Source organism: Calliphora vicina, chromosome 5, assembly GCF_958450345.1.
Source record: "Calliphora vicina chromosome 5, idCalVici1.1, whole genome shotgun sequence".
NCBI classification, from domain to species: Eukaryota; Metazoa; Arthropoda; class Insecta; order Diptera; family Calliphoridae; genus Calliphora; species Calliphora vicina.
In genome coordinates, this window is record NC_088784.1 from 55,477,057 (window position 1) to 55,504,079 (window position 27,023).

Sequence of the window (27,023 nt, forward strand, 5' to 3'; positions counted from 1 at the left end):
TTACGAAACTTATAATTTATATTTTTTTGAAAGAGAACTTAACAGGAATAGTAAATATACTAAAATATAAAATATACCTTAAACCCAGAAAAATAACATGAGTCGGCATGGTTACGACAACTATACTATGTTCTTTGTAACAATATATTTTATTGTTACCTTAATTTAGACAATATTTTAGTTACTGTAAACTTAAATTTGAATATGGGTCATCGAAACATAATTATTTTTCCAACAACTATATAATGATAAATAGGTAAACATACAACCATTTATGCTTACAAATAACCATTAAATGTTAAGTTGTAATGCAAACAAAATATGTTTTTTTCACCATTTGTAGAATGCTTTTGCATTAGAGTTTGCTGTTGGTGTTTGTCTAAGCTATGATATTTGTACAAGTAAGTTTTGAGTGTCTGTCATTATCATTCGTTCTATAGTTTTATTTGTATAATATCTAATAATAGCGAATACAAATAAAATTCAGTGAATTTATCAATACTATATCAATTGGGATTTTAGTACGTTAAAATTAAAATATATTAAAATTGGTATTGCAAAAAATTACTTTTAATAATAATATGATTACGTTGGATCATAATATGGTTTCAAGGGGCATAATAATTTTGGGTTATATTATGATTAATTGGGATCATTATATGATTACTACAGAACATATCGTGATCATGTATGACAATTATATTACGGCTATTAGAATCATATGTTACTCTTACATTATGTTTACCACAACGAATTTAACTTACTTTTTATGCAAATTTTATATTTAGACTAAATGTTCTAAAATCTAGAAGCTGATAGTTATTTGTAAATATCTTGAGAACTGTAATTGCGAGATTATTCAAACTATTTTTATAACTAACAACAAATTACGGTATTTATTATATTCATTTAATTTCTTACAAAATCCTTTCAAAATTCTATATTTTACTACGATAAAGGTAGCGAAGCTCAATGGGTTATGCTAGTATTATATATATTTATGAAGACTCAAATTTCATAATTTTTGTATTTTTTAAATATTTTGTACGAGTCCAAAACGAGTTTAAAGTTAAATATTACAAAAATTTTGAATTTTATAGAAAAAAAAAAGAAAAATGTTTACAAATGTACAATATTTTTATTATGTTCTTTTTGTTTCCAATTTTTAATAGGCGTTTTAATAGGCGTCTTCATAATTTTTATGTCGCCCACATCCACGTCAAATTTTATTCCGATCGAACCAGCCGTTTAGAAATGCCAGATATATTTCCAAAAAAATTCGATTCTATCCCACTGTGTAGCATCGAACCAAATGTGGTTCCAATCGTAATATTTATATTTATTTGATTATTATTTTTTTTAAATATTTTCAGAATTATGGGATTTAATGTTGTAATTTTTTATAGTTTACGTATAAACTTTCTGTTAAAGTATCTATATGAACATATTTAGCACTACAATTATAAAACATATGTATCAATCGGTCAATTTTGACACTAAAAATCGTCAAATCTGAAGGAGATATGTTTCCTTGTTAATCAGCTAGATATTGGTATTGAAAAAATAACTGTAACTGTATTTATTCATATAAATATTTATGGTATTTTTGTGTCCACAAATTGGCGTCATTGTGTTCATTATTTTATTGTTTAAGTTCAAATAGAGATACTCTCTACATTTATTGCATTCAGATTAAAATGATGCAAACGTGATGAGCTGAATGAACTGACTGACTGAACGAACGAACGTATAAATGATAAAAATTATCTACTCTATCTAACCAAATACAGTCACAATATTTAATATTAGTAGTTAGCAGAGAACCAGTAAAATAGTTAAAAAAAAATAATATAAAATCGAATAGACAAACAGTCGGACCGACAAGGACTAAATGAATGGTGAGAGATTTAGGTGGAAGATTGTGTCAATATTATTTAACTGTGCAATTGAGCGTATTATGACGTTGATTTTATTTCAATACGACAATGGTGTCAATTGAAAATAAAAATTGGTTTTCTATTACCCACCCACCGCACATTCCCACCACATACAGTATGTCTGTATATATGGATGGATGTATGGATAGATGTAGTATCCTGCAACAGATTATAAAATATCTGTATGCAGTCAATAGTTAGTACACAAACATTAATTCTCAGGCAGGCATACCATCTATGTATATATGCACTATATACGAGTATCCATCTATACTTATAAAATAGTGTATAAAATCTAAAGTTGTGTTTCCTATATTTTATTTGATATTTTCTATTTTTATGGTTTGTTTTTAAAATGTGACATAATCTCTAAATGGCTTTTTGGTACATTAATTCCGATCGAAAAACTTTTAAAGTCACAGCAAAAAAAACTGCAAAGGAAAAAGACATAAATGAAATGCATTTTAAAATGGATCTCTCTGTACTTAAGGCAGCATGTTGCCCAAATGCGAAGTAAAAACAATTTTGGTAACACCTATACTTCACCACATTAATAACCAGACAGAAAACGGCAAAATCGGTAGGAACATATTTGTGCCACCATGAACATTCTAATGAATTTTGACAATTACCGATTAACATTATTAGCACATACCTTCTGCATTACTTAGAAGTAGTCTAATAATGACTTATTTATTAACTAATGTAAAGGGCCCATATTGTTGACGCTACATCTGTCGAATTGACTGTCATTTATTTAGTTTGTTTTGCCAAATCAACATGGATGAATAAAGCATTTAACATCACGTGCAAATGATTAAATTGTTTTATCAAAACGGTGTAGCCCATTTCTGGATGAATGGTTACGTCAACAAACAAAATATCGAATTTGTGACTATACGAATCCACATGAGATACAAAAGCGTCCATTGCATTCCGAAAAAGTCACTATTTGGTGAGAAATATGGACAAATGGTAATCATAGCCGCCAATGGCTATGAACCAATGAACCAAATACATACTTTTTTTAAATTTTATAATAAGACGCAAAAAGGATTTATTAAAAATAAAAAAATGGTAAAATATGCAAAACCATGCAAAAATATGAAATTATATCGTTACCATTGTGTTGCAAATCATCTACTTCGGAGAAGTAATTGGTCAAAACTAATGTTGAGTTAATCCAATAACTGAACAACATTCATTTGAATAATTGGAAGAAAAAGTACCAAAAAGGATCTAATGGGGAGTTGATTCCTCCAGTCACATAAAAATAACAGTTTATTATTTGGAACTCGGGGGGCGATATTTGTCGCAGACCCATATTAGTATAAATATATATTCTGGGTCCTCATGGAATTCTAAGACGATCTAGCTATGACCGCCAGTCCGCCTGACTGGCTCTTGAAAACACGATAGGATATAGCTTTCTGAAATTTTCCATTAAAACTCTCTGTTGATAAGGTTTGGTATTACAAATGGGCAATATCAGTTCATGATTTCACCTAGTTTGAGCAGTCTTAAATATGATGAATATGCGGCAATCCTGATATAATTTTGCACACATACACAAAAATTATACTGTAAAATATTGCGAAAATCAGGCAACATTTGTCATACAAAGTAACCACTCAGAAAATGACTTGAACATTCATAATTGTCTAATAATAATTAAAATTCGTGGTGAAAATGGACATAAACTGTTGAAAATTCCACAATTTCCAATAAAACTTTTCAAAAATCCCAAAAATAGGAATTATAGATTTTTGACTGATCGGGGAGAAAAATTCCCTTTGCTAAATAATTCAGTACATAATGGGGCATTTAAGTTCTAATATTTTGAATACAGCTATGTAATTTGAGAAAATTTGACTTAATGTTGAAATTTACATTAAAAATATGTCTGTTTTGGAAATTGTGAAATTATTTTCTAAAATGTTGCTTTTTGGTTTCCGTCATTTAGGCCTATAACGTTTTAATTGGTATGGACGGACATGTTGTTCTAAAATTTGTTTGGGAATAAAAGTAATAATAGTTAAAATTATTTAAAAACGAAGTCATTCTTTTATGAATATGAATTAGGGTACTTAATTTCAAGATTTTTTTTCATTCCCGGGAAAGATAAAACAAATCGTTTCGATCCCTGAAATTTTTGAATACTTAAACTTAAATTTGTTTGAATATGTAGTGTTTTCAAAGGCTGTCAAACGTTTATTAAGGGTTTTTAATATAATATGTTATTGCAGCGGCCTTGACGCACTAACAGTTTTCGTCGGTCAAAATTCATTAAAATCTATTATTTTATAAAAAAATCTAAGATTAAATCAGGATAAAATGAGATCGTTTTCAAATTAAAGACACTATTATTGCCCATCCTCTACGATGGGTAGTCATCTTGACGCGATGTAGAGGCTTAAGTGCGATGATTCGCGTTGGCCATGCTGGAGGGGACAGTTTAACTTGAGTTGGCTGTCTCTGGCAGGGTCTCCCATTCCAGAAGGGCACGCGTTGAGCATGATACTAAGAACTACCCTCCCTTTGTCTGATAGCGTCTGTTCTCCTCTGGGGCGGCTATCAGATGTTATTTCCATCGAACCATTTTCCCCTCATTGAGAGGGGTGGTTAAGGTGGATAGTCCGGCTGGTCCGTAAGGACTCTTTAATGTCCGTCCGAAATCCACCAGCGTCTGTTTCCCATATTGGGCGGCTGGTGGTCTGCGTCTGTTTCTCCAATGGGGCGGCAGTTATCTCAACACCTGGCAGCAGGTATAAAATGCAAGTAATTGTCCATCAGGACTCATGGAAGAGGATAAGGCATGCCCCATGTACCCGGTCGGGGGCTTCATAATCTCCGGGGACCCTACTCCCACAGCGATGGTTTCGGGCTGTGGTGAGTCGAATGCTACTGCAACTCAGGCTAGTCAGGTGATCACACCGGGCCAGACTAGTCTGCATGCTACTGGTGTCGCAAGAGGTCAATCTGGCATACCCAGATTGGCTGATTGTAAAAAATCCAAGGCAATAGGTGGTAGTGACCTAAGCGGCGAGGTACCTCTGGACTTCTCTCCAAGTACCTCCAAAGCCGCGAAAGCCCAAGTCGTCAAGGCGGCTAAATCCCCTGTTTCGGGTGCCTCTAAGGGGGAAGCGACTAAGTCGCCCCTCACGGATGCTTCCCATATGCCAATTGTGCGCTCAGGTCTTGTGAAGGAATCCTCCTGTCCTGAAGACGCATCACCCCTGGCCAATCCCGGCTCTGAAACTAACCCCAGGCATAAAAACCCTGCTAGAAGGGCTGCTACCACCAGGCGTTCCGCTTACCGCTTTGTTGAGGCACTTGGCTCGAAAAAAGTCGAGGACCTCACTAAGGAGCAACAAGCTTCGCTTTCCTGGGCGAAAGCCTATATTGCTGGTCTCAAGACCGCTCCTCCTTCTGCTGAATTACCAGCGGGGCCTAAACGGCAACGTTCAGAGGAGGATACAGCGACCAAGAGCCAGCAACCGGGACCTAAACGTCCCAAAGCGGCACAAAGGTCGTTAGCTAAATCCTTTAGCGAGATTGTCAAAGACAGTCTTGTTAGGGCGGTTATCGACCGGAGTGCGAATGACGGATCCATATCTCAATTGAATTGGGATATGGTGAAGCAAAAACTGGTAGGGGTGTTTTGGAAAGTTCTCAAAGAGAACCCAGGCACTCCTCCACAATGCGATGACGCTGGTTGGTACCAGGGTCACGTAAAACTTATGTCTTGTGTAGATGAACGCTCAGCGTTGCTACTAAAGACTGCCGTCGCATCACTGGGTGAGGTTTGGCCGGGGTCTAGGCTTGAGGTGGTATCTGTGAGTGAGATACCCCGAAAGCCTAGATCCATAGCTAAAATACCAGCTGAGCCATCTAGCCCGGAGGAGATCTTGGAGATCCTTCAGTGCTGTAACCCACAGCTTCCAACTCAAGACTGGAAAGTTGTTAAGGTTACGGACGCTGAGGGCTCTTCAAAGAAAGCGATCGTTGTCCTGAATAAGGACTCTTTGGGGCCGCTAAGGAAGGCACAAGGGAAGGTCTACTATGGATTTGGTACGATCATCCTGCGTGTCTACCGTAGCGACAACAAAGGCGATACATCCTCAGGTGATGTAAAGCCCATGCTCTCGGAAGAGGGCATGGATTGCAATGACGCCACTGATCCAGCCGACACTGAAGATACCAACTCAGTCTCTGAACTAGTTGGTACATTCTTTGAACGGATGGATGAGGTGGTGGACGAGGACGCCCTCCTGAATTCTGACCAGGAGGACGCCGACGTCACTATTGTAAAAATGGAGCATGGTGAGGGTGACCCAGATAAACCTTCACCACTCTAAAGCAGCATCAGCTGCACTGCTCCTCCGAATTGCTCAGAACGGGGAGGAGCTAGTCATGGTCCAGGAACCTTGGGTCCATCAGGACCGTATCTGTGGACTATGTTTGAAGGGCTATAAGCTCTACTTCGCTAAAGGCGCAGGTAAAATTAGATCCTGTATATTGGCTAAAAGCTCTTTGAAAATCTTCATTCTGTCTGATTACAGTAATGAAGATACAGTAGCAGTCTCATGGGAAACTAATGAAGGCTGTTTGTTATGGCTGATATCCAGCTACATGGCGCATGACCACGGGGAGCATCCACCAAACGATGATATCCGTAGTGCTGTGAAAAAGGCGAATGAGTCCAGGATACCATTGGTTATCTGTGCTGACGCTAACTCGCACCACATTGTATGGGGTAGCAGCGACACCAACACAAGAGGTGAGAGTCTTTTCAGTTTCATACTTAATAGTAGTTTGGAAGTAGTTAATAGAGGTTCAGAACCTACCTTCATTGTTTCAAACAGAAGTGAGGTACTAGACTTAACACTTGTGAGTGCTGAGCACCACAGTATGATTAACAATTGGGCTGTCTCCGACGACTGCTCTTTTTCTGATCATCTATATATTGATTTCAATATCAGTGTAACTTATAGGAATGATAATACCATTCTAAATAGGAGGAAGACCAATTGGGAGTTGCAGAGTGATGTACTCTCCCGGTCTCTACCAAACCCGCCCACTATTGAAAATAGGGACGATATTGAGGTAGCAGTTGAGGCACTTACAGAAGCGTTCCAATCAGCTACTAATTTGGCCTGTAAGCCGAATATCTGCAGGGGTAGGAATAAGCCACCCTGGTGGAACCCTGAGATTGCACACGCAAGAAGGGCGTGTCGTAAATTGTTCAACGAGGCAAAGAGGCTGGGTAACTGGCCGGAATATAAGTCCTCAGTGAACCACTTTAAGAACCTTACGAGGAATGCGAAAAGGAAAGCCTGGAGGGACTTCTGTAGCGGCGTGGAAGGATCCTCTGAGACTAACCGATTACGTAAAATTCTATCAACTTCACCGGTTGTACCGAGCTATATCCAGAAACCCTGTGGTAGATGGACTCTGAATAGTAAGGAAACACTTGAGGTCCTATTGGATACTCATTTTCCAGGTTGCCTTCCAGTCGATGATGAGACTATGAATGGGGCTGCCGATTCTGTTGCTCCGGGTGATAACTCTGTTCCGATAAACAGGGATAGAATCCAATGGGCAATCAAAAGCTTCGACCCGTTTAAATCTCCTGGGCCGGATGGCATTATTCCTGCTGATCTTCAAAAGAACGAAGAAATAGTTGTACCATGGCTCATTAGCATATACACAGGGTGTATTAGATGGACCTATATCCCCACATGGTGGACGAGATGCAGAGTAGTCTTCATTCCTAAAGGTGGTAAGGCGACTCACACTAAACCAAAGGATTATAGGCCAATTAGCCTTGCATCCTTCCTGCTGAAAACCCTAGAAAGGGTGATTGACGTATATCTGAGAATGACCATTCCGTCGGAACTCATCTCTAAATCCCAACATGCCTACACCAAAGGCAGATCTGTGGAAACAGCTCTACATTCGCTAGTTGGCTCCATTGAGGAGTCGCTAATACATAAGGAGTATTCACTTGTTGCCTTTCTCGATATTGAAGGAGCTTTTAATAATGTCAGGCCCGATGCCATCCTATCTGCGATGGATGAACTGGGAATTGATCTATGTGTTCGCCGACTAGTCGAAAAGATACTCGGTTATAGAGTCATTTGTGCTACTTTAGGTGGTGTAAGTGTTTTAAAAGTGGCCAATCGTGGAACCCCGCAGGGGGGTGTTTTATCACCACTTCTGTGGAATTTGGCTATGAATTCCCTGTTGATCAGGATGGACAACAGAAGGATCAAGACAGTCGCATATGCTGATGATGTTGCAGTTTTTATATCTGGTAAATTTCTGGATACAATATCCAGTTGTATGGAATCAGCATTAAGTACACTGAGTGAGTGGAGTATTTCATGTGGACTTAGTGTGAACCCACAAAAAACGGAACTGGTTCTCTTCACTAGGAGGTATAAGATCGATGACTTCAGACCACCTAGACTGAATGGAATCAGTCTTGAGATTAGAGATAATGCGAAGTATCTTGGCATCATTCTAGATAAAAGATTGTCCTGGAATTTGAATATTCAAAACAGGATTAACAAGGCTTATGTAGCCATCTACTCCTGTAAGAAGGCAATTGGTACAAACTGGGGTATTATGCCGAAGGGTATCAGTTGGATCTTCAAAGCAGTTGTTAAACCCATCTTGTTCTATGGAGTGTTGGTGTGGTGGCACGCCTTGGATAATGCTACTCACCGTAAGGCTGTGGAACGAGTTCTCAGGACTATTGCGATACTGATTACAGGCGCTATAAGGACTACCCCCTCTAAGGCACTTTTTACTATCCTGAACTGGTTACCAGTTGATTTGATGGTGATACAAATGGCTCTCAACTCTGCTGTGAGACTAAATGCTGGATGTTCGTGGTATGGTAAAGATCATGGGCACTCTAAGATACTGAACTACTATGGGTACTTACATAGTAATGTCGATTACTGCATCGCAAAACCATTTTTCGATATGCATTTCCATATTAAGATCCCGAATAGGGATTCATGGCAGCGCGGACTCTTACCCCCTGATGATGTCATAAGGGTATTCACTGATGGCTCAAAGAGGGGCAATAGGGTCGGTGGTGGTTTCTTTATTGAGAACTATGGGATTAAATCCTATTTCAGGCTACCTAACTTCTGTACGGCTCTTCAGGCGGAAATTACGGCCATTAAACGTGCATCCAACTGGCTGAGGTTTTATCAAATATCTGGTGATATATGTATATTTACCGATAGCAAGGCTGCCGTTAAAGGAATAGCGGGTGTCTTTACGACATCTAGGTTAACCGAGGAATGCCGGGTATCCCTTAATGAGATAGCGAGACATTCTAGGATAACGCTTATATGGGTCCCTGGCCATGATGGTAATCAGGGTAATTGTATAGCTGACGAACTGGCCAAAATGGGGGCGATGATGGATGATGATGAGATCGACCCCTTTTCTGGTATTTCCCTTGCTATATGCAAGATGGCTGTTCAGCGGACACTATATGAATCTGCACAAAGCAGGTGGACCAATGAGTCTTCCTGTGTTACAACGAGGTCTACTTGGCCCGTATATGATGCCAGCAGGACGAATCTACTTATGGAATTTCGTCGTGAGCAAATAAGGCTAATTGTCTCCTTCATTACAGGACACTGTATAATTGGGACACATGCTAGGAGATTGGGCCTACGGTATAATGACTACTGTAGGAGCTGCCATAATGAAGAAGAGGATGAGACGGTGTCACACCTATTCTGTCAATGCCCGGCTCTGATAAATCTGAGGGAACGTATCTTCGGAACACCATTCCTATCATGCTTAGATGAGCTATCAAGGATAAGTCTTAGACGAATCTACTCTTTCATCAGAGAATCTGGTTGGTTTAGCCTGGAAACAACGGACGTATAATTAATACCAAGATGTTTACCCCTTGGGTATCACAATGGGATCAGTTTTGAATGGACCCAAGTGAGCTGCTTGAAGAGTGGCTACCCATGGAACCTAACCTAACCTTATTGTCATTATTTTCTCCAATACCTTAATAATTCCTTTAAGAACTTAAAACTCAAATTTGTTTTCAGTCGACATACTATTAAAGTATTTTGGTTATAGTTTTTTTGTTTTTTAATTTTTATAAAATTTTGATGGTAAATTTTTGCTAACACTTCAGAATATACAGTATCATTATTATTTTGGCTATAAAGTAACTATATGGTTATTTATAGTGCTGTAAAGTCGAAGGTTTTTCTTGTCATTTTAATATTAGAAAAATGTGATAATTTTACATTTGAATCGATGTAGCCTGTGGTTTTATCTTTAAACTTTTTTTTTATAAAACAGTTAGCAGTTAACCATTCCACGTGGTTATTACGAAGTTTTTGCATGTTCTTTTTATATAAAAGTGAAGTGATTAGGAACTAGTTTTAAATCTATAAAAACTAAATTAAAAAAAAATTTAAAGGCCAGAACAAATTAAAAGCAGTGTTTAAAAAACTAGACTACAAGTAGCAGTAGCAACGAAAAAACACAAGTAGTCTAGTTAAAAAATTAATTAAAACTCGGAGTCAATCAATTACTACTACTACCTTCACATTTTGGTAGCAGTAGTTGTAGTAGTACCAATAAAAGAAAAATTTAAAAGTAGCAGAGTAATTTATTTTCTATTGCTACCTTAAAAAAGAAAAAGTTTTTATGTAGCAGTCATTTGTTTTTTATTAATTCTGCTACTTTTAAAATTTAGTAGTAATAGAAGTAAATTTAGTAGTAATAGTAGAAAAAGTAGCAGTTAAGTAGCAGTTGAGGTAGCAATAAAAGAAGTCAAAAATAAAAATATTCAGCCAAAAATGTATATTGTGTGTTGTTGTTGTGAATGTTCGGCTTATTTGTTATACACACAGAAAACACGATCTTTCTGTTAGCAACACGAACATCTGAGACGACTAAAAACGAATAATTCTTTCAAACACTCTCAAAACAAAAACAACACACAGTGTTTAATTTTGTAAATTTTGGTGTTATGACTGGAGATTTTCTTTTTTGACTACTTCTATTGCTACCTCATCTGCTGCTTCAACTGCTACTTAACTGCTACTTAACTGCTACCTTACTTCTAAATAATAAAAATTAAAACTCGATATAGAGCAGTAGCAATGATTTGTATGCTACTACTCCATTTACAATTCATGTTTTATTACTACTGCTCTGTTAAGAGTTTTATATTTTGAAGGTAGCAGTAGTTTTTAAAAAAACAAGAAAACGAAAAAAGACAAATGCTACTGCTACCGCTACTTACACTTTTTTGAAGCAGTAGTTGTAGCAATAGTTAAAAATTTGTTAGTTATCGTAGCTTTTTAAACACTGATTAAAAGAGGCTATTAGAGCTTAAGTGTAAATTACATCTAATACTGTAAAGTATCAAGAGTAAGTACTATTAATTTCAGCTGCAATTATTTGCCATTCCAATAACCAGAACGATTTCAGTGCCTTCATATTTTACCCCTTTTTTAGTATTTTTTGGTCAATTTCATAAATTATGCAAGTTTGAAAGTTATTTACGTCTATGCTGATTTGGCCAATCCATGTATTTGTATCTCAAAATTTTTTCAATACATCATTTATGTTATTTTTAATTATAAACCTAATTGAAGCCATTTACAAAAATTACATACTTTTCTCGATACTTTTATAACGTCAATGTTTATTTGGCCAACCCCTGTATGCAATTTCTAATATTTTTTGCGATGGATCAATTGTGTTGTTCTTAAATGTACACCAATTTTAAGGCATTTACATGAATAACTTAATTTTTCCGATAATTTCAAAACGTCCATGATTATTTGGCCAAACCCTGTATATGTATTTCGAAATTTTTACGACCATTTTTTTCAATCACTTATGCTATTCTTCATTTTTGGACTAAATTTCAGGCATTTACATGAATAATCTAATTTTTCCGATACTTTTAAAACGTCCATGATTGTTTGGCCAAACCCTGTATAGTAATCCGAAATTTGAATGACCAATTTTTTTTTTCGATAACATATTTTATTCTTTATTTTTGGACTAAATTTCAGCCACTTACATGCTACCGTGTTTGACTACCGTGCAATGGAGGCAAATTCTGGCACTCGTAATCGAAATAAATTTTGAACGCTTATTAGCGTTCAAGTAAAAACTCATTCGTTATCGAGCACAATCATTATAATTTTCTATACATTTTATTCGATAAGAGTAAGAGAATCCCAAAAATAAAAAAAAACTCGCACGTTCAAATAAGTATTCGATTGTGTTCTACTGCGATAATTAGCCCCGTGATTTTATACTGCATGAACCGAATCCGATAAAACTTTGGCGCCTAAATTGGAAATTCAACATAATTTTCGCTATGGAAGTTCTGTTTTGCTAGGTGCTGGTATTAAGTCAGTCATTAGAGTACAGTTGTACTTTTAAAGTTCAAATTGTACTGAATATTCTTAGTTTGTTGTATATGAGTAAAATTATATAAATAATTTTATGATGCTGTGTGTTATTGTATCCACATTTGTACGAATATGTCTGTATAAATATTTACGAAAACATGAAATTTATAAAGTTTCATTTCCTTTTTACTCATGGTTGTTTGTTTGAATTTCTTATTTTCTAACTTTAATGTGCGTAGCAATCTAACTTTGCCTTTTGCAGAATGTTTTTAGTTTATTATTTTTTTTATTCTTTAGAATACTATTTCTACCTCTTATTTTATAGTTTTAGCTATAGTTAGCAGGCAGGGAGTTCGAAATGCATAGTTATTACAGCACATTAAAGAATGTATTTGTAATAAAAAGCTGTTTAATATTTATTTTAGTTTTTAATAAAAAACAAATATAATCGATAATAAAATAATTGTTTTGCTGCACACAGTTTTTGACAGAGTTGCTACTTGTGGAAATTTATATGAATTAAATATATTTAATACGAATTATATTTCAGTAATATTAATAAGTGCTCTTCCAAAAAATGTTGATTGATAAGAGTTCTTTCTGGTAAAATACTAACAAATCTTTGTCATCAGGGATGGTAAAATTTGTACAATTGTACTTTTTTGTTTCGAAGATGAAAATTAGAATGATACTTATTCATATTGGTACAAAATAATTTCTAAATTAACCTCTAACTTATGAGGTGGTGGTAAATTTTACACCCTCTCTTCATTTTTTTGAAAGTTTTATCAAAAAGGCTTGCGAAATAAAGTGCCTGAATTTTTGTTTCAAATAACATTTTGCTTTCTTTTTTTATTTTTTTAAAATTGTATTTTATTGTTAAAAAGCAAATATAAACGAAAAAATGTTTTTTAAAGTAAATTTTTTTGTAAAAATTATAAGGTGTAAAATTTACACTACATCTGTGACTATGTCAAAAATTTTCACGTCATAAGTTAAAGGTTAAAATAAATTATTATTATTTTTTTAATCACGTTAGCTTTTACAAATATGTCAGATATTTTTTTTTATATCATTAATTTCAAATGTTATTTCGGGCAAATTGTTACGGAAAAAAAAAGTAAAAAAATATTTAAAACTTTAAAAAAAAAATCCAATATGGACTTTCAAAAAAATTGCAAAAGATTTGAAGGTTGATCGTCACATTGTTTCAAAAGCAATTATACAGTACAAGGAAGATTTGAACATTGAAAGAAAACTTCGATCAGGAAATTTAAATTATAAGAGATAAATATCAAGGCCTAGCCGAACGCTTTCCAAAAATATAAAAATCTTTGAAATCGGAAGTGAAAGAAAAAAATGGCACGTTTTTAAAAATTTACTTTGAGACCCCATAGCGCCTGGAGCATTTGTAGGGCTCATTTTATTAACTTAAACTCGAATACTCCTTGACTACGCCAACGTCATTATTCTGATCGGACCAGCCGTTTAGAAATGCCAGATTTATTTCCAAAAAATTTCAATTCTGCCCACTGTGCTATGGTCTAGAAAGTGTTTTTGAGACAAAAGTTATTAAAAATGTATTAAAGGTAGAGAAAAAACAAGTAAGAGAGCTACATAATTTTTTTTAAATAAGTTTTTTCAACATTTTTTTTTTAAATTTCTTTAATTAATTTTTTTGGAAAAGAATTTATGACGAAAAAAAATTTTTGATGAAAAAAAAGTTCGGGTTAAAAATATTTTTTTCCGATTTTGACCCATTGTATGTCCAACTTACTATATATACGTCGTTGCAAAGGTCTTTGAAATAGCTATCATTAGATATCCATATTGTCTATATTAATGACTTAGTAATCCAGATATAGGTCAAAAATCGAGGTTGTCCTAGTTTTTTCCTTATATCTCAGCCATTTAATCCCGATTATTACAAGGTCCGACCAATAAATTTTGATAGAGGAGGCAAAAAAATGAAACGTGTATCGGCGCGCACATCTGAATTTCATTTGAAGGCGGGTTAAAGTTTCCCAACTCTGGTACATTCTTATTGTTAATCGGCATAAGAAACCTGTGATCTTTACATTTTAGGTATAAAATGTGTTCAGCAAATTTATGTAAAATATTACGTAGAACATTTTTGTAGAATATGTTAACCCTCTAAATCCTCAAGGCATGGGTCTTTTTTGTCCTTCTTTTAAAAAAGAGCAAAAAACACCTTAAATACCTGTGTATTTAAGGGGTTAAAATGTTCCGCAAAAATATTATCCGTAAAAATTTACTATAAGTCCCTGAATACACCAAAACGGAAAATTCAACCAGAAAGTCAGAAATAAGACATACCAAAAGAGAGCCTAGGTTAATTTCGCATTTATTAAGAATTTTATTTTAAAGTACCCCAAAAATTTAGCATGAAAAAAATAGTGGACTGTAAAAGAAAATGGACTAGTTGTATATTTTTAATAAAAAAAATAAGAAAATAAAAATATCCGTTTTTGAGATATGCATGCCAAAGACTGTCAAAGCCTTAGTTTTGAGTTTAATACAAGTTTTATATTATTTGCAGTATTTTAAGTAAAAATAAATGATACAATCAGTGTGACAAAGTACAATTTTTAATGCCTGTTGGTACAATTTTTAAATTCATTTGCCATCCCTGATTGGCACGTAAATAGCTAATTTACATATTGCTTAACATGTCATGTTTGATATGACTGACATGAGCAAATGTCACGTCTTTCTTTCGCTTTTATAACAATAATTACAATATCACCTTAATCATTTGGTAAAAGCATTTTAAAATATTTATTATTAAAATAAAATAAAAAGTCTTGAATTGTCTGGAAATCAGATAAATCTTAAATCTCACAGGCATGTACCAAAACTCATGTAAAATCTCAAAGATTACATTCTTTAATTATTCTGCTTTAATTTGTTGTGGTGTTGTTATTGCTATTGTTGTTGCTTTATCATGATTATGACATAAATAAGTTTTATTATCCGTTTGTATTTTATAAAAAGGATGTTATTAATTACTGCAATCATAATCTTTAAGAGCAAAAAAAATGTACAATAAACAAACAAAAAAATGAAAAGGGAAATAAGAAACAGAAAGATTGTTTTGCAATTTATATTTCTCGGGAATAAAGTAGATTTTTATTTAAAGAATAAAACAGACGAAGATGTTCAAATTATTAAGCAAAATGAATATACTTGGCACTTTTATGATTCAAAAATGTTATGACATTAAACTGTAGTTGGACGGAAGCAACAAAACGTCTTTAAACTAAAAGCAATAAAATATCAACAATTCTGATAGTATTTATTTGTTTAAATTTAATTGCTAACACTTGATTGTGGGTTAAAGTGAGTTATAGGACTTTGATTGTTTTAAACTAATGACACTAGTTTACAATAGAGTGGACCTTAATAAAGAAAAGTTTGATTTTTCCCAGTCTCACCCCCTAGTTTGCCGAATTTTGTTAAAAAAAAAACATCCTGAAAAAATTGTAGGTGAAGTTTTAAACAAGGAGAAATAGAAAAAATGCAATTTTTCAGTTTTCGTAAAAATTTTGAAACGTTTATGTGCTAGATAAAGACACAGTTACCTTTTTAAATTATTATTTACATTACATATTAACTTGATTGTTACTTTTCATAGTTCATTGTCAGTCCTTCAAACATAAAACTCGTTAAGATCTTAATTTGTTTAACGTGCATTTATGTAAAAAAAAGTGTTAACAAAGACATTCATATGAATTTATTGAGTTTCAAAGTGCAATGAATTGTGTAAAAATATATAAAGGTAAATATATAAATTACACACGAAAAAATGACTTTCATTAAAAATACGAGGTCAATATAGATAAATTTAAAAAAAAAACAAATAAAATTTACATTTGTATCAAGTTTTAACTTTTAAAGATTTCAATGAACTCAATTATGGAAAACAAAAATTTGTAGTTTCATAATTTAATATTATATTTTCGATTACACTATGCTACACCAAAAAATATGCAGGGGTTAGATTTGAGCGATCGCGTGATATTTGAAGAACATCGTTTTCACTGAATCAGGTGCGGATCCAGAGGGGGTGTAATAGAAAATTTCGCCCCCAAAACCGAAAAGTTTTCATATAAAAAAGGTACGAAAGTTAATATCATGTTCAAAACTATGAAAGAACGGTATTAAAAATATCTGACTGACTACTGCAACCGCAGCCACTATTTATAGACAGTGATTGTTCTCGATTGTTCTTAACGGACAAAACTAGAATACTCGAATTCCAGAGCTTTTCAATGTTAATGTTAGCAACTCAAACAATTAGTGTTGCCATACTTACAAACAATGCTAATAACTACATGCCATGAACATTATTAAGAAGCTTCTATTGATGGACATATTTATAAACAGTCCGTTAAATTCGAATCGCTAATGCAAATTCGTAACAATATGAAAGAACGACTTAAATGTACCTGTTACTGTTACTATTCAGTAACAGTTGTTACCAGTGATTTTTCAATCACGGTGATTAAATCACAGGTATGGAAATATCTCTCATCTTTAGCATGGGTTCTCATGTATATATAATGTCATATGTCCAGGGTATGTGGCGCTGGTATGTGAGAAATATTAACATTCATAAGGACCTAGGTGTCTTCCTGGTGAAAAATGAAATAAAAAAACAAGCGAAGTCATATTTGAAAAAGTTAGAAGTTCACCCTAACCCATTGCACGAACATTAATGAGATGGCTACATCCGACTAAGAAGAAGGAATCCAACAGACCTGTGCTGATGATAGGATCTATAAATTTAACATCATTTTTCGTCCAACTGTGGTGGGACGTAAATAAAAATTAATATTTAGATTTAAGATTTGAACAAATTATTAATAGTTCACATTATTTTGTGAAGATACAATAAATAAAATATGAAAAAAAAAATATGTCCAGGTTAATTTTAAAGGAAAATACAAAAAGCATCATTAGAAGGAAAAAAAGTACACTTCTATGATGAAAGACTATTAAGGCTTCCTTCGTGTATTCTAACTGTTAGAATCTAACACATTCGAGATCTTTCATGATTCTAGGTTCATAATGGACGGTAATTTCGGTTTATGTTGTAGCAGAGTTCTTTTGAGGCCAAAAACGAATCAAACCATTATAGGATACTCTGTTCCAAAGTGAAGCGTATATCCGAGAAAGTGTTCAGTTTCGATCAAAACAAATAGTAGTCGGACGTGCAAGGTCTGGACTATAAATAGTTTTTAACAGGTATTTGCATGAGTGGCCGATCGTTGTCATGATTGAATGTTATGGTTTCATGTCTGGCCGCATATTCTGGGCGTTTTTCGGTCAATGCTCGCTCCAAACGAATCAGTTGCGTTCGGTACAGGTTCCCTATGATGGTCTGGCCAGATTTCAGCAGCTCATAATACATAGTCCCATTTTGGTCTTACCATTATCATGGTTTATCAAAGAATGCACGTCGTTTTAAAGCGTAATCAGTTTTTTTTCCCGTTAAAAAATTTAATGTCGGACAAAAACTTACTGAGTTACAGGTCGATAAATTGACGAACATCACTGAAAACGTTTTTTTAGAATAACTCCTGAATTTGAGGGTGTTTCTGTTTGACATAATTTTTAATGTAGTTTTTTTCCACTATAGCACCTTGTTATTAACTCTAGCCAATCTTGACATTTAGTTTCACATTAAAAATGTTTGAAACATTTCATAAAGATTCCATTTTTATACTTAATTCAAACTTTTCATGAATTCACAGAATTACCAAAATAAGAATTAAATAATTAAAAATTCAAGTATTTAAAAATATTGTTGGAATTGAAATCACAGAAATTTTACGCAACTGAAAATAATAAAAAAAAATTTTAAAATGATTCTTTTATTTACACATTTTTAATTTTTTACTTCCACTTTTTTATTGGAATCTGGCATATTTTGTTTGTCCACAGAAAATAATTTCGTTTTAGTTTGCACTTTCGTACGAATTTTATGTAAGTGACAAACCATGAAAAATATTTAAAAAAATTTACAAATTTTTTTCCATTATTTTAAATTTATATTTTTGTTTTACTGAAAATTTTACTACGCCAACGAAACTCGCAGTAAGTCTGATACAGCTATTATTTAATTGGAATTACACTTGTTTTCAACATGAATTCCAGTAAAAATGCTTTTAAGTGACTTAATTCACTTGTTTTATATTAACAGAAACTAGCTTTTACAGAAAATATTTGAAAAAAACAAACTATAGAAGAGAAATGGAATGAATCAAAGTTGATCATTTTGTAATTTTGAAAAAAAAAATTAATTGTAGTTAGTAATTTAGTCGCTTGTTCAAATGCGCCAACAAAATGAAAATTTGAATGGTTTCAAAAGCTTAAAATTCAATTCTTAGTTTAAGGATTTAACTTATTCGACTGTTTTATAAACCCTCGTATCTCAGTTGGTATTTCTGTGAATTTTCAGCAACATTTTCTGTTAATTATTTCTTTGCCACGATGTACAGCAGCACATTCATTCACATTTATAGAAATATATACATACATACATATAAATTAAAATAAATGAAAAAGGAAAAACTCGAAAAAATATTTATATATTATTAAATATTAACGACCTTGATGCTCTGCTCCATTACTTAAATTAATGTTACACAAATACGTAGATACATTTATTCATATTTGTACATTTATATGGGTGCATGAGTACGGGAATGTTATTGAATTTACCTTGATAAATTGTTAACATTCGGTTTTATTTTTTAACTACATATGTACATTCATATATTTAGGATGCGCCTTAAATATAGTTTGAATTCTATTTATTTTGGTGTCATCAACCATTCAGTTAATGAATTCATAGGCTTAACTCCTTTGTACTGCTAAATTTTATAAATTTAATTTATTATTGAATCATTCAAGTATTCTTTAAATTCATTACAAAATATGTTAATATTATGATTATGATTAAATGATTAAATTTTTCTTCAATTCAAATTTATTACAATTATTGCAATTCAAAAACAAAACTGAGTGTCATAACAGCTATAGAAACTAGGGATGTCAACCCCGAAAATCCCGGGATTTTTCGAAATTAGCAAATCTCGAATCCCGGGAATTCCCTTTTGCTATTCCTAATAGTTAGTTAATGAGACATATGCTACATATAACAGTCTTCTTGGTAGCTATATATTGCAGTATCTGTGATAAATATTCAATTAATAAATCAGCAGTTTCAAAAATTATAATATTTTAATTAACTATTTTCTGATTTCTGTTTTCTTAATATAAATAAATAAAAGTTTATATTAAAGAAATATCAAAAAAAATACATTTTTTTTTGGATTTTGATGTGTCTTTATAAGGACACCCTTAGAAAGACACGCGGAGGTATTCACATTTAAAATACAGTAGTGGATATTTTAACACATCAGCGAGGGTAAGGTCAATTGATTACACTAGTTTACATCGAGTGCAGTGGCAATTATGAATTTCTTTCATATACGTTCATATTAAAAATGTAGTAAATCAAATCGTTGCATAAATAAAAATTACATTTTCATTACATTCATTAAGAGAACGTAAATAAGTTAATATAGTAACAACATATTCATCATAAAATGTTTATAAATATAAAAGTATATAATTCAAAGCAATTGAAATTAAAACTGTGGTTTCAAATGTTTTCTGACATAGTACGAGTAATAATGAGCAAAATTCGTGGGTGATTTTCGGAAGTGGGCCTTATATGGGAGCTACGACCAATTATGGACTGATCACCATGAAATCAGGTCGTGTGATTTATGTCTATATGAAAATTATTTATGTTGAATTTTGTGTGTATACCAACATTTTTAAGCGATTTATGCACGATAAAGTGATTTTCGGAAGCGGGTCTATATGGGAGCTATGACTAATTATGGACCGATAGTAACAAAATTTGGTGACATGAATTTTGTATATATAAAACTTATTAGGAGCAAAACTTGTGTAGATACCTGACCGATAAAGTCCAATTTCGATAGGACATTTGTGTGGGGGCTAGGTGAAATAATGGAAAGATTTCAGCTAGTTTCAATAGGCTTGGTCCTTGGGCCGAAAGAAATATTTGTACCAAATTTTATCGAAATATCTTCAAAATTGCGACCTGTACTTTCCGGTCAAGGTTTACATGGACAGACGGACGGACATAGTTTAATCGACTCACCCCCATTTTCTCAATCTCTGGTTATTTTTTATCGTGACGATAAACTGACAGTTATCATACAAAAAATGTTAATTGGAGGTCTATCGTTACGAAAAACGATAACCAGATATTGAGAAAATGGGGGTCAGAGTGATTCTAAGTCCATCGGTATACTTTAAGGTGGGTGTTAGACTAATATTTTTGGACGTTACAAACATCTTCACCTTCGTGAGAAGGGTATATATAAATTTGTCACTCCGTTTGTAATTTCCACAATATAATACCCTATAAAGTATATTTATTCTGGATCCTTATAGAAAAAATATTTTTTAATCTGAATTTTTTTTTTCACAAAAAATTTTTTTTTCGCTTAAAATTGAAAAAAAAAATTTTTAAAAAACAATTCGAAAAATGTTTTTTTTCCAACAAATGAAAAAAACAACTTTGGAATAAAAAAATTTTAAAATATTTAAAATTTTTATTTTGAAGTATAATTTGGTGAAGGTTATATAAGATTCGGCACAGCCGAATATAGCTCTCTTACTAGTTTATTTTCAAATACCTAAATTCCCAAAAACGGGGAAAAGGTGATTTGCGTTTTCTGTTATGGTCCCGAAGAAAATGTTTTTCTATAAAAGAAAAAATACAGACTTTTTTAGGAAAAAAAACGTAAAAAATACGTCCCTTTTCACACGTTTGAACTTTGGATGCGTGTAACTGTTAGCCAGTTTTTTTAAACACGTTTGATAATATCACGCATTTTAAGTTTTTAAAGCAAGACAAAAAACAGCTTTTTTGTATGGCATTTTGTTGCAATGAAATGTAACAAGAGTTATTAAATCATTGGATTATAAATTATGTCAATAGCAAAAATGAATTTTACCACATATTAATAGTTATTTTTTATTGCATAATTTTGATTAAACAATCCTAATGAACTACATACATAAAAGAAAATAAATTTAAAGCGAATTATTTTTAGTTGACATCTGTGATTTGTATAAAATACTCGCACATAGATAGACCCTGACCTGTTAAATAATGCACTTAAATAAATGTTCATGACATTTAACAATTTAATTATTGAATAATATTACATTAAATATTTAAATTGCAGTAATCTTTTTCATTTATGATTACTTTAAACCATTTTGAGTTCATGGAAAATATTAATAAATTTAGACATTGGCCAATGTTATTCTAACACTAAATCCTCGTTGGATTTATGAATTAATTACATCAAATAACAAATTTGCACATTTTTCTGCTCTATTGCCTTTAAATAAAACAAAAATTATGTAATTTATAAAAATGTATCATAGAATAATAACACTATTACTTGAATGTAAATTCGATTTTCAATTGATATTCGAGTTTTGCAAAAAAGTTGAATAAAGTGTGAAAGAAATAGGAAAAATAGTGCAATTAAAACCGCTTTACAAGCATAATTTAAATAAATGATTTAATATCCGTTAGTTGATTTACTTTCTGTTTATTTTGCAATTGAATGCATTTTAAATAAATAATTTAAATAAAAAAAAGAGTAACCAATGCATAGAAAACAAATAATCATGTTAGATGTTTTCAACTGTCAAATGTTGAAAAATAAACAACTAATTGGCAGAATTTACTTTCAAGCAAATTGTGAATACAAAATTAATAGAAAAATCAAACACATTTTTAATGGATAATTCCAAAACATTTTGCTTATCTGCAGATACACTCAGAGTCTCTGGCAGGGAAACGAACCCGCAACTCTCCATATTAACAAATATTTCTTTTTACTTAATTTTACACTTTATCCCTGCTAAATAATTTAAAAAAAAAACAGTTCCAAAACTTAATAAAAAAAATAGTTTTGCTACATTTTCATCCAAATCATTTTGGATTTCTTGTTTCAAATAGTCAATCAGTCAAGTCATTCATATCCAATGCAAAACAATGGAAGAAAAGAGAACTCAAAACTTGTAACAATAGACGACAACCAGATGATGGTCGAGGAAGGAAACATCAACAAATGTGAATGTGACAAAGTTGACAACTCAGAATAAAAACATGCATACGAGCAGAGCACACAATGATTTGAATAAACATGTAAAAAAGTAACCCAAAATCCAATACAGTTCGTACCAAAAGTAATCGTACTTTATAGTTAGAAATACATTTCATTAAAATGTATGTACTACTCTGTTTGTAATGTAGTTTTGTTAAACTAAATACATTAGACCTGTCACACATTTTGTTCGGAATGGTTTCAATTCCCTAGTTTTTATTCCGATTGATTTCGTTTTAGGTTCTTCAGATTCCGTGTAATTTATTAATTCCAAAAATATTTAATAATTCTATATTTCTGATGTGATTTTTTATATTAAAACAAAACTAAAGTTTTTGGTACAGAAATTGATTAAGAATTTTAGAAAAACAAAAAAATTACAATGAAATATCAATTCCATTTTGAAAACTGAAAGTGGTTTCATTCCGAAAGTATTTTTCGTTTTACTTTTTCTGAAGAAGCGAAATACGGTATTAATTCTACTTTCGATCGGAATGGAATTCTGTGACAGGCCTGTATATATGGAGGATTTCATGTCAAGTGAACCAACTTTTGAAATCGATGTCACGTAATTCAAATACAATTTTTCAACAAAAGCGGGATAGACATTTCTGACATTTTTCAAATTGGGTCCTTTTTTATTTTTGGCTCAAAAGGTTTGGTATTTTCTTTTAATAGCTTTTTTGTCGCTGAGTGGGATGCAGGATATAAATTTTTGATTTTTTTTTTGGAAAATCATAAACTTTTTTTGTCTTTTTTTCAAAATGGCATCTTTTAAAATTTTTTTTCTCGGAAAGCTTGGTGCAAATTTCATTCCGATCGGAAGACATCGATTTCAAAAGATGGTTCACTTGACATGAAACCCCGATATAATATATATTTAGGCATTACAATATAAATGACACGAGTGGTGTGTCTTTGTCAAAACGGAGACCTTTCGACTCTACTTGACTGTTTGCGAGTAGTGAACTACGACGATAAACAACCAAATACGAAAATGAACAAAAATGTACCATAAGTGGCGAACAAAAGCTGAACTTTATCTGTCAAAGTCATGTTTGGTATTGGGTTAGAGTGCATTAAATAAGACATCACCAACTGATAAAAGTACAGTTGTGAGTAACTTACTTTATTGGCAGTGAGCGGTCAAAGTCAAATAAGAGAGATTATATTTTTTGTTAAGTCTGTTAAAAGTAGAAATATTAAAATAGAACCATCAACTTCAGGTATTTGAGAAAATAAATAAATATTTTTTGTTTAGATAAATGTTTTGCAAATATTTTTAATTTTTTTTTTTGGTTTACAGTGCTCCATTATTGTGGTTTTTTCGATATATAGATGGAGTTTAAAAAAGTTCAGGGCGAGATCCGGTAAATTTCATTAAATGCTCTTAAAATATGAAAAATGACAATTTATATAGGTATATACAAAAATTTTGTTCCAAATAAGTTTTATATATTCCGAATTAATGTCACCTAATTTTATGAAGATCGGACCATAATTAGTCTTAGCTCCCATATAAGGGTCCGCTTCCAAAAATCACTTTAACGAGCATAAATCTCTTAAAAATACAGTTATAAACATAAAATTTAACTGAAATAAATTTCATATGGACATAGATCACTAATTTCGTGGTGATCGGTCCATAATAAGTCATAGCTCACATATAAGGCCGGCTTCCGAAAATCACTTTAACGAACATAAATCTCTTGAAAATGTTGGTATACACATAAAATTCAACAGAAATAATATTCACGCAGACATAAATCACACGACCTTATTTCATGGCGATAGGTCCATAATTAGTCAATGCCCTCTTCCGAAAATCATTCACGAAAATAAATTATAGTGTAGGTTATTATATGGTCGGGCTTGACCGAACATACTTTCTTACTTGTTTTTATCAGCTTATAACTGTTTTATAAGTAAAACTGATGCAAAAAACAAACAAAAATCCGCATGTTCGTACTAAATACTATAAAAAATTAAAAGTTTTACTTTAGCTTAAAATTACTCAATAACTGCTAAACGGATTTACTAAAACTGGAGGAAAGTTCAAGAAAATATATTTGGCCGATGAAAAATGATCCTGAGCCACTGTGCGTGCCGACGCTTTCAAATTGCAAAATTTTACATCTTTACCTGCACGGTTTTATGACAAATTCGGACATAATTTATTACCGATTCATCAAATGGTTCTGGTAAACAATAAATAAAGAAATCATATGAAAAAAGTTTCAACGTCCAAAATAATTGATTTTCATATTGAAAATTGAGAAAATGTTTAGTTTTCATGTTTCATATTTATGCGAAAAAACGCTATTATCATTGCTTACTAGATTTTAGTTTTAGATTTTAATTCTTAAAATGTTCCTTCATTGAATTGTGTTCATTGCATTTTTGGTCTTTCGCTGTGAAATGATGTGAGCGTGCTTGAGGTAAATATTCGTATTTATGCGGGTTTATTTTTCATCTCATACGAATAATTTAACAACTCAGTGTTTTAAAGTTTAAATTCAGAAAACTAAATATCAACTTCCAGTACAATAGTTTTTGCAGAAAAGATGTCATACATGATGTGCGTGTATAAATCAGTATGTGTGTAAGGTGAAAGAAAGAAAGAAACATCAATGCAAGTTCCATGGAATTATTGAGAATTGTTAGTCAAGTAAACAAATCCGTTTTTAGTTTTTCAAAAAAAAAATATATAAATATAATGTGAGAACTTAAAACTTTGGCTATGAAAATGCAAATCTCATTTTTTTTTTGAAAACTTGTTCTTTTGCGCACATTCTCGCAATAACAACTTTAACGATATTTCTTTCTATATTTTCAAACATTTTATTCTATTCTGTTTTCGGTTTGTTAACAACTTTAAGGAGTTTATAGCACAAGTGCAGTATTATTACTGCTTTATGGCCACTTCAAACATTTAATATTTTATTCATTTATTTGAGTTAGGCTAACTTGCATGTGTTGAGTTTATTATTTGAAAGTAGGGGGAAACAACATATGACATTTGCGTTTCAGCTAAACTAAAGTTTTAGGCATTGCAACCGCACAGAGTAAGAAAAAACATATTGTATTTTTTACTTTCATTAATATTTCTTCATAGGAATTATAATTTAAAGAGGCAGATTAAATCGAAATAAAATCATACTAAGGAGGGAGATCGAAAAAATCTTAACATATATAAATGTTAATTAAAAAGAAACCACTAAACCTACAGTTTTGATTTTTTTATTTGATTGAGTTCTAATCAATAGTGGTGAACCTTTTCCGGAAACTATTCCATTAAGATTTTTATAGAGGTTTCTGTCAATTTGTTCGAACAGGTAGTCTATCTCCGTTTAAAATCTACCACACTTTTCGACACCTTTTTCAATTCAATTCTATTCAATTCTCTTTTAACAATATCCCAACATCTTCCCCTGGCCTTAGCTCCAGGCAGTTTGGAGGATTTGCCTCTCTTGGTACAAATACCACATTATTGATCTTGTACAAATCAAGACCATAATGACAAGATGCAAAAGCAGGCCAAAAATAAATGGACACATTCAGCCCAATTATGAATAAAAATTCCGCGGGAGTTTTTTCCCTTTTCTCATTTTTCCTATTCAAATTCAATGGGAAAAAAACTCCCGGGGAACAAACTCCCGCGGAATTTTTTATTCATAATTGGGCTGATTAAGAAGTCTTATGAATGGAAGCATCCTCTTTTGTAAAAATTCCTTGATGTAAATTTCGGTATTTATAGAGCCCTTTATAACAAATGTTTGGCTTCTTTTGCTGCAATTGCATGCCATACCAAGAAATTTTTGGGGAAATTTTCTGCTTTTCGGTCCTAAACTCGAGCATCAGCAACATAAAAATATTAACGCGGAACATACGTTTCGTCATCCAATATGCAGCAGGTATATTTTTTGTATAAAATTTGACTTCAATTTCCGTGCTCTGTCTTTGGACAGAGTTCCTGTAAGGAACTTTTTGAGCCTTGTATGTTTTTAAACCTGCATTGGCTTTAACTTTTCGTACCAAATAGTCCAAGTACTGAGCTAACCGAACTGCTTTCCTACCGGATGTGTTGGGAGCTCTTTTGAAAATACTTTCTATTTATTGGTTTTAGAAACATCATGTGGACCATTCCTTCTACATGAACCAGGTTTTCTATGCACGGACAAGTTCTCCTGATACCGTTTAATAATATTGGAATCAGTTTGGCCAACTTCTTGTGGGACCAAGTTGGGTTATGTTGAAAATATTTAATAATTTTAGTACGCACTATTTACTCGTCACTCATTTTAATCTGATTAACAAGAAATGAATATAATTGACATTAAATATAATAACTGACATGTTTTACAAAGATAACTTGATCAAGAAAAAAATCAAATAATACT

At 32.4% G+C, this 27,023-nt stretch overlaps 2 protein-coding genes across 2 annotated transcripts in view; one reads left to right on the forward strand and one right to left on the reverse strand.

Moving 5' to 3' along the window:
- Positions 1 to 27,023, reverse strand: part of Gp210 (nucleoporin 210) — a 168,170-nt gene that overhangs the window by 72,492 nt on the left and 68,655 nt on the right. The gene's annotated exons all lie outside the window — the stretch shown is intronic.
- On the forward strand, positions 4,333 to 7,164 carry LOC135961632 (uncharacterized). Its single transcript, XM_065513159.1, has 2 exons — positions 4,333 to 6,435; positions 6,500 to 7,164. Exon 1 carries the CDS (start codon positions 4,736 to 4,738, stop codon positions 6,293 to 6,295), a length of 1,560 nt encoding a protein of 519 aa, XP_065369231.1. The 5' UTR covers positions 4,333 to 4,735; the 3' UTR covers positions 6,296 to 6,435; positions 6,500 to 7,164.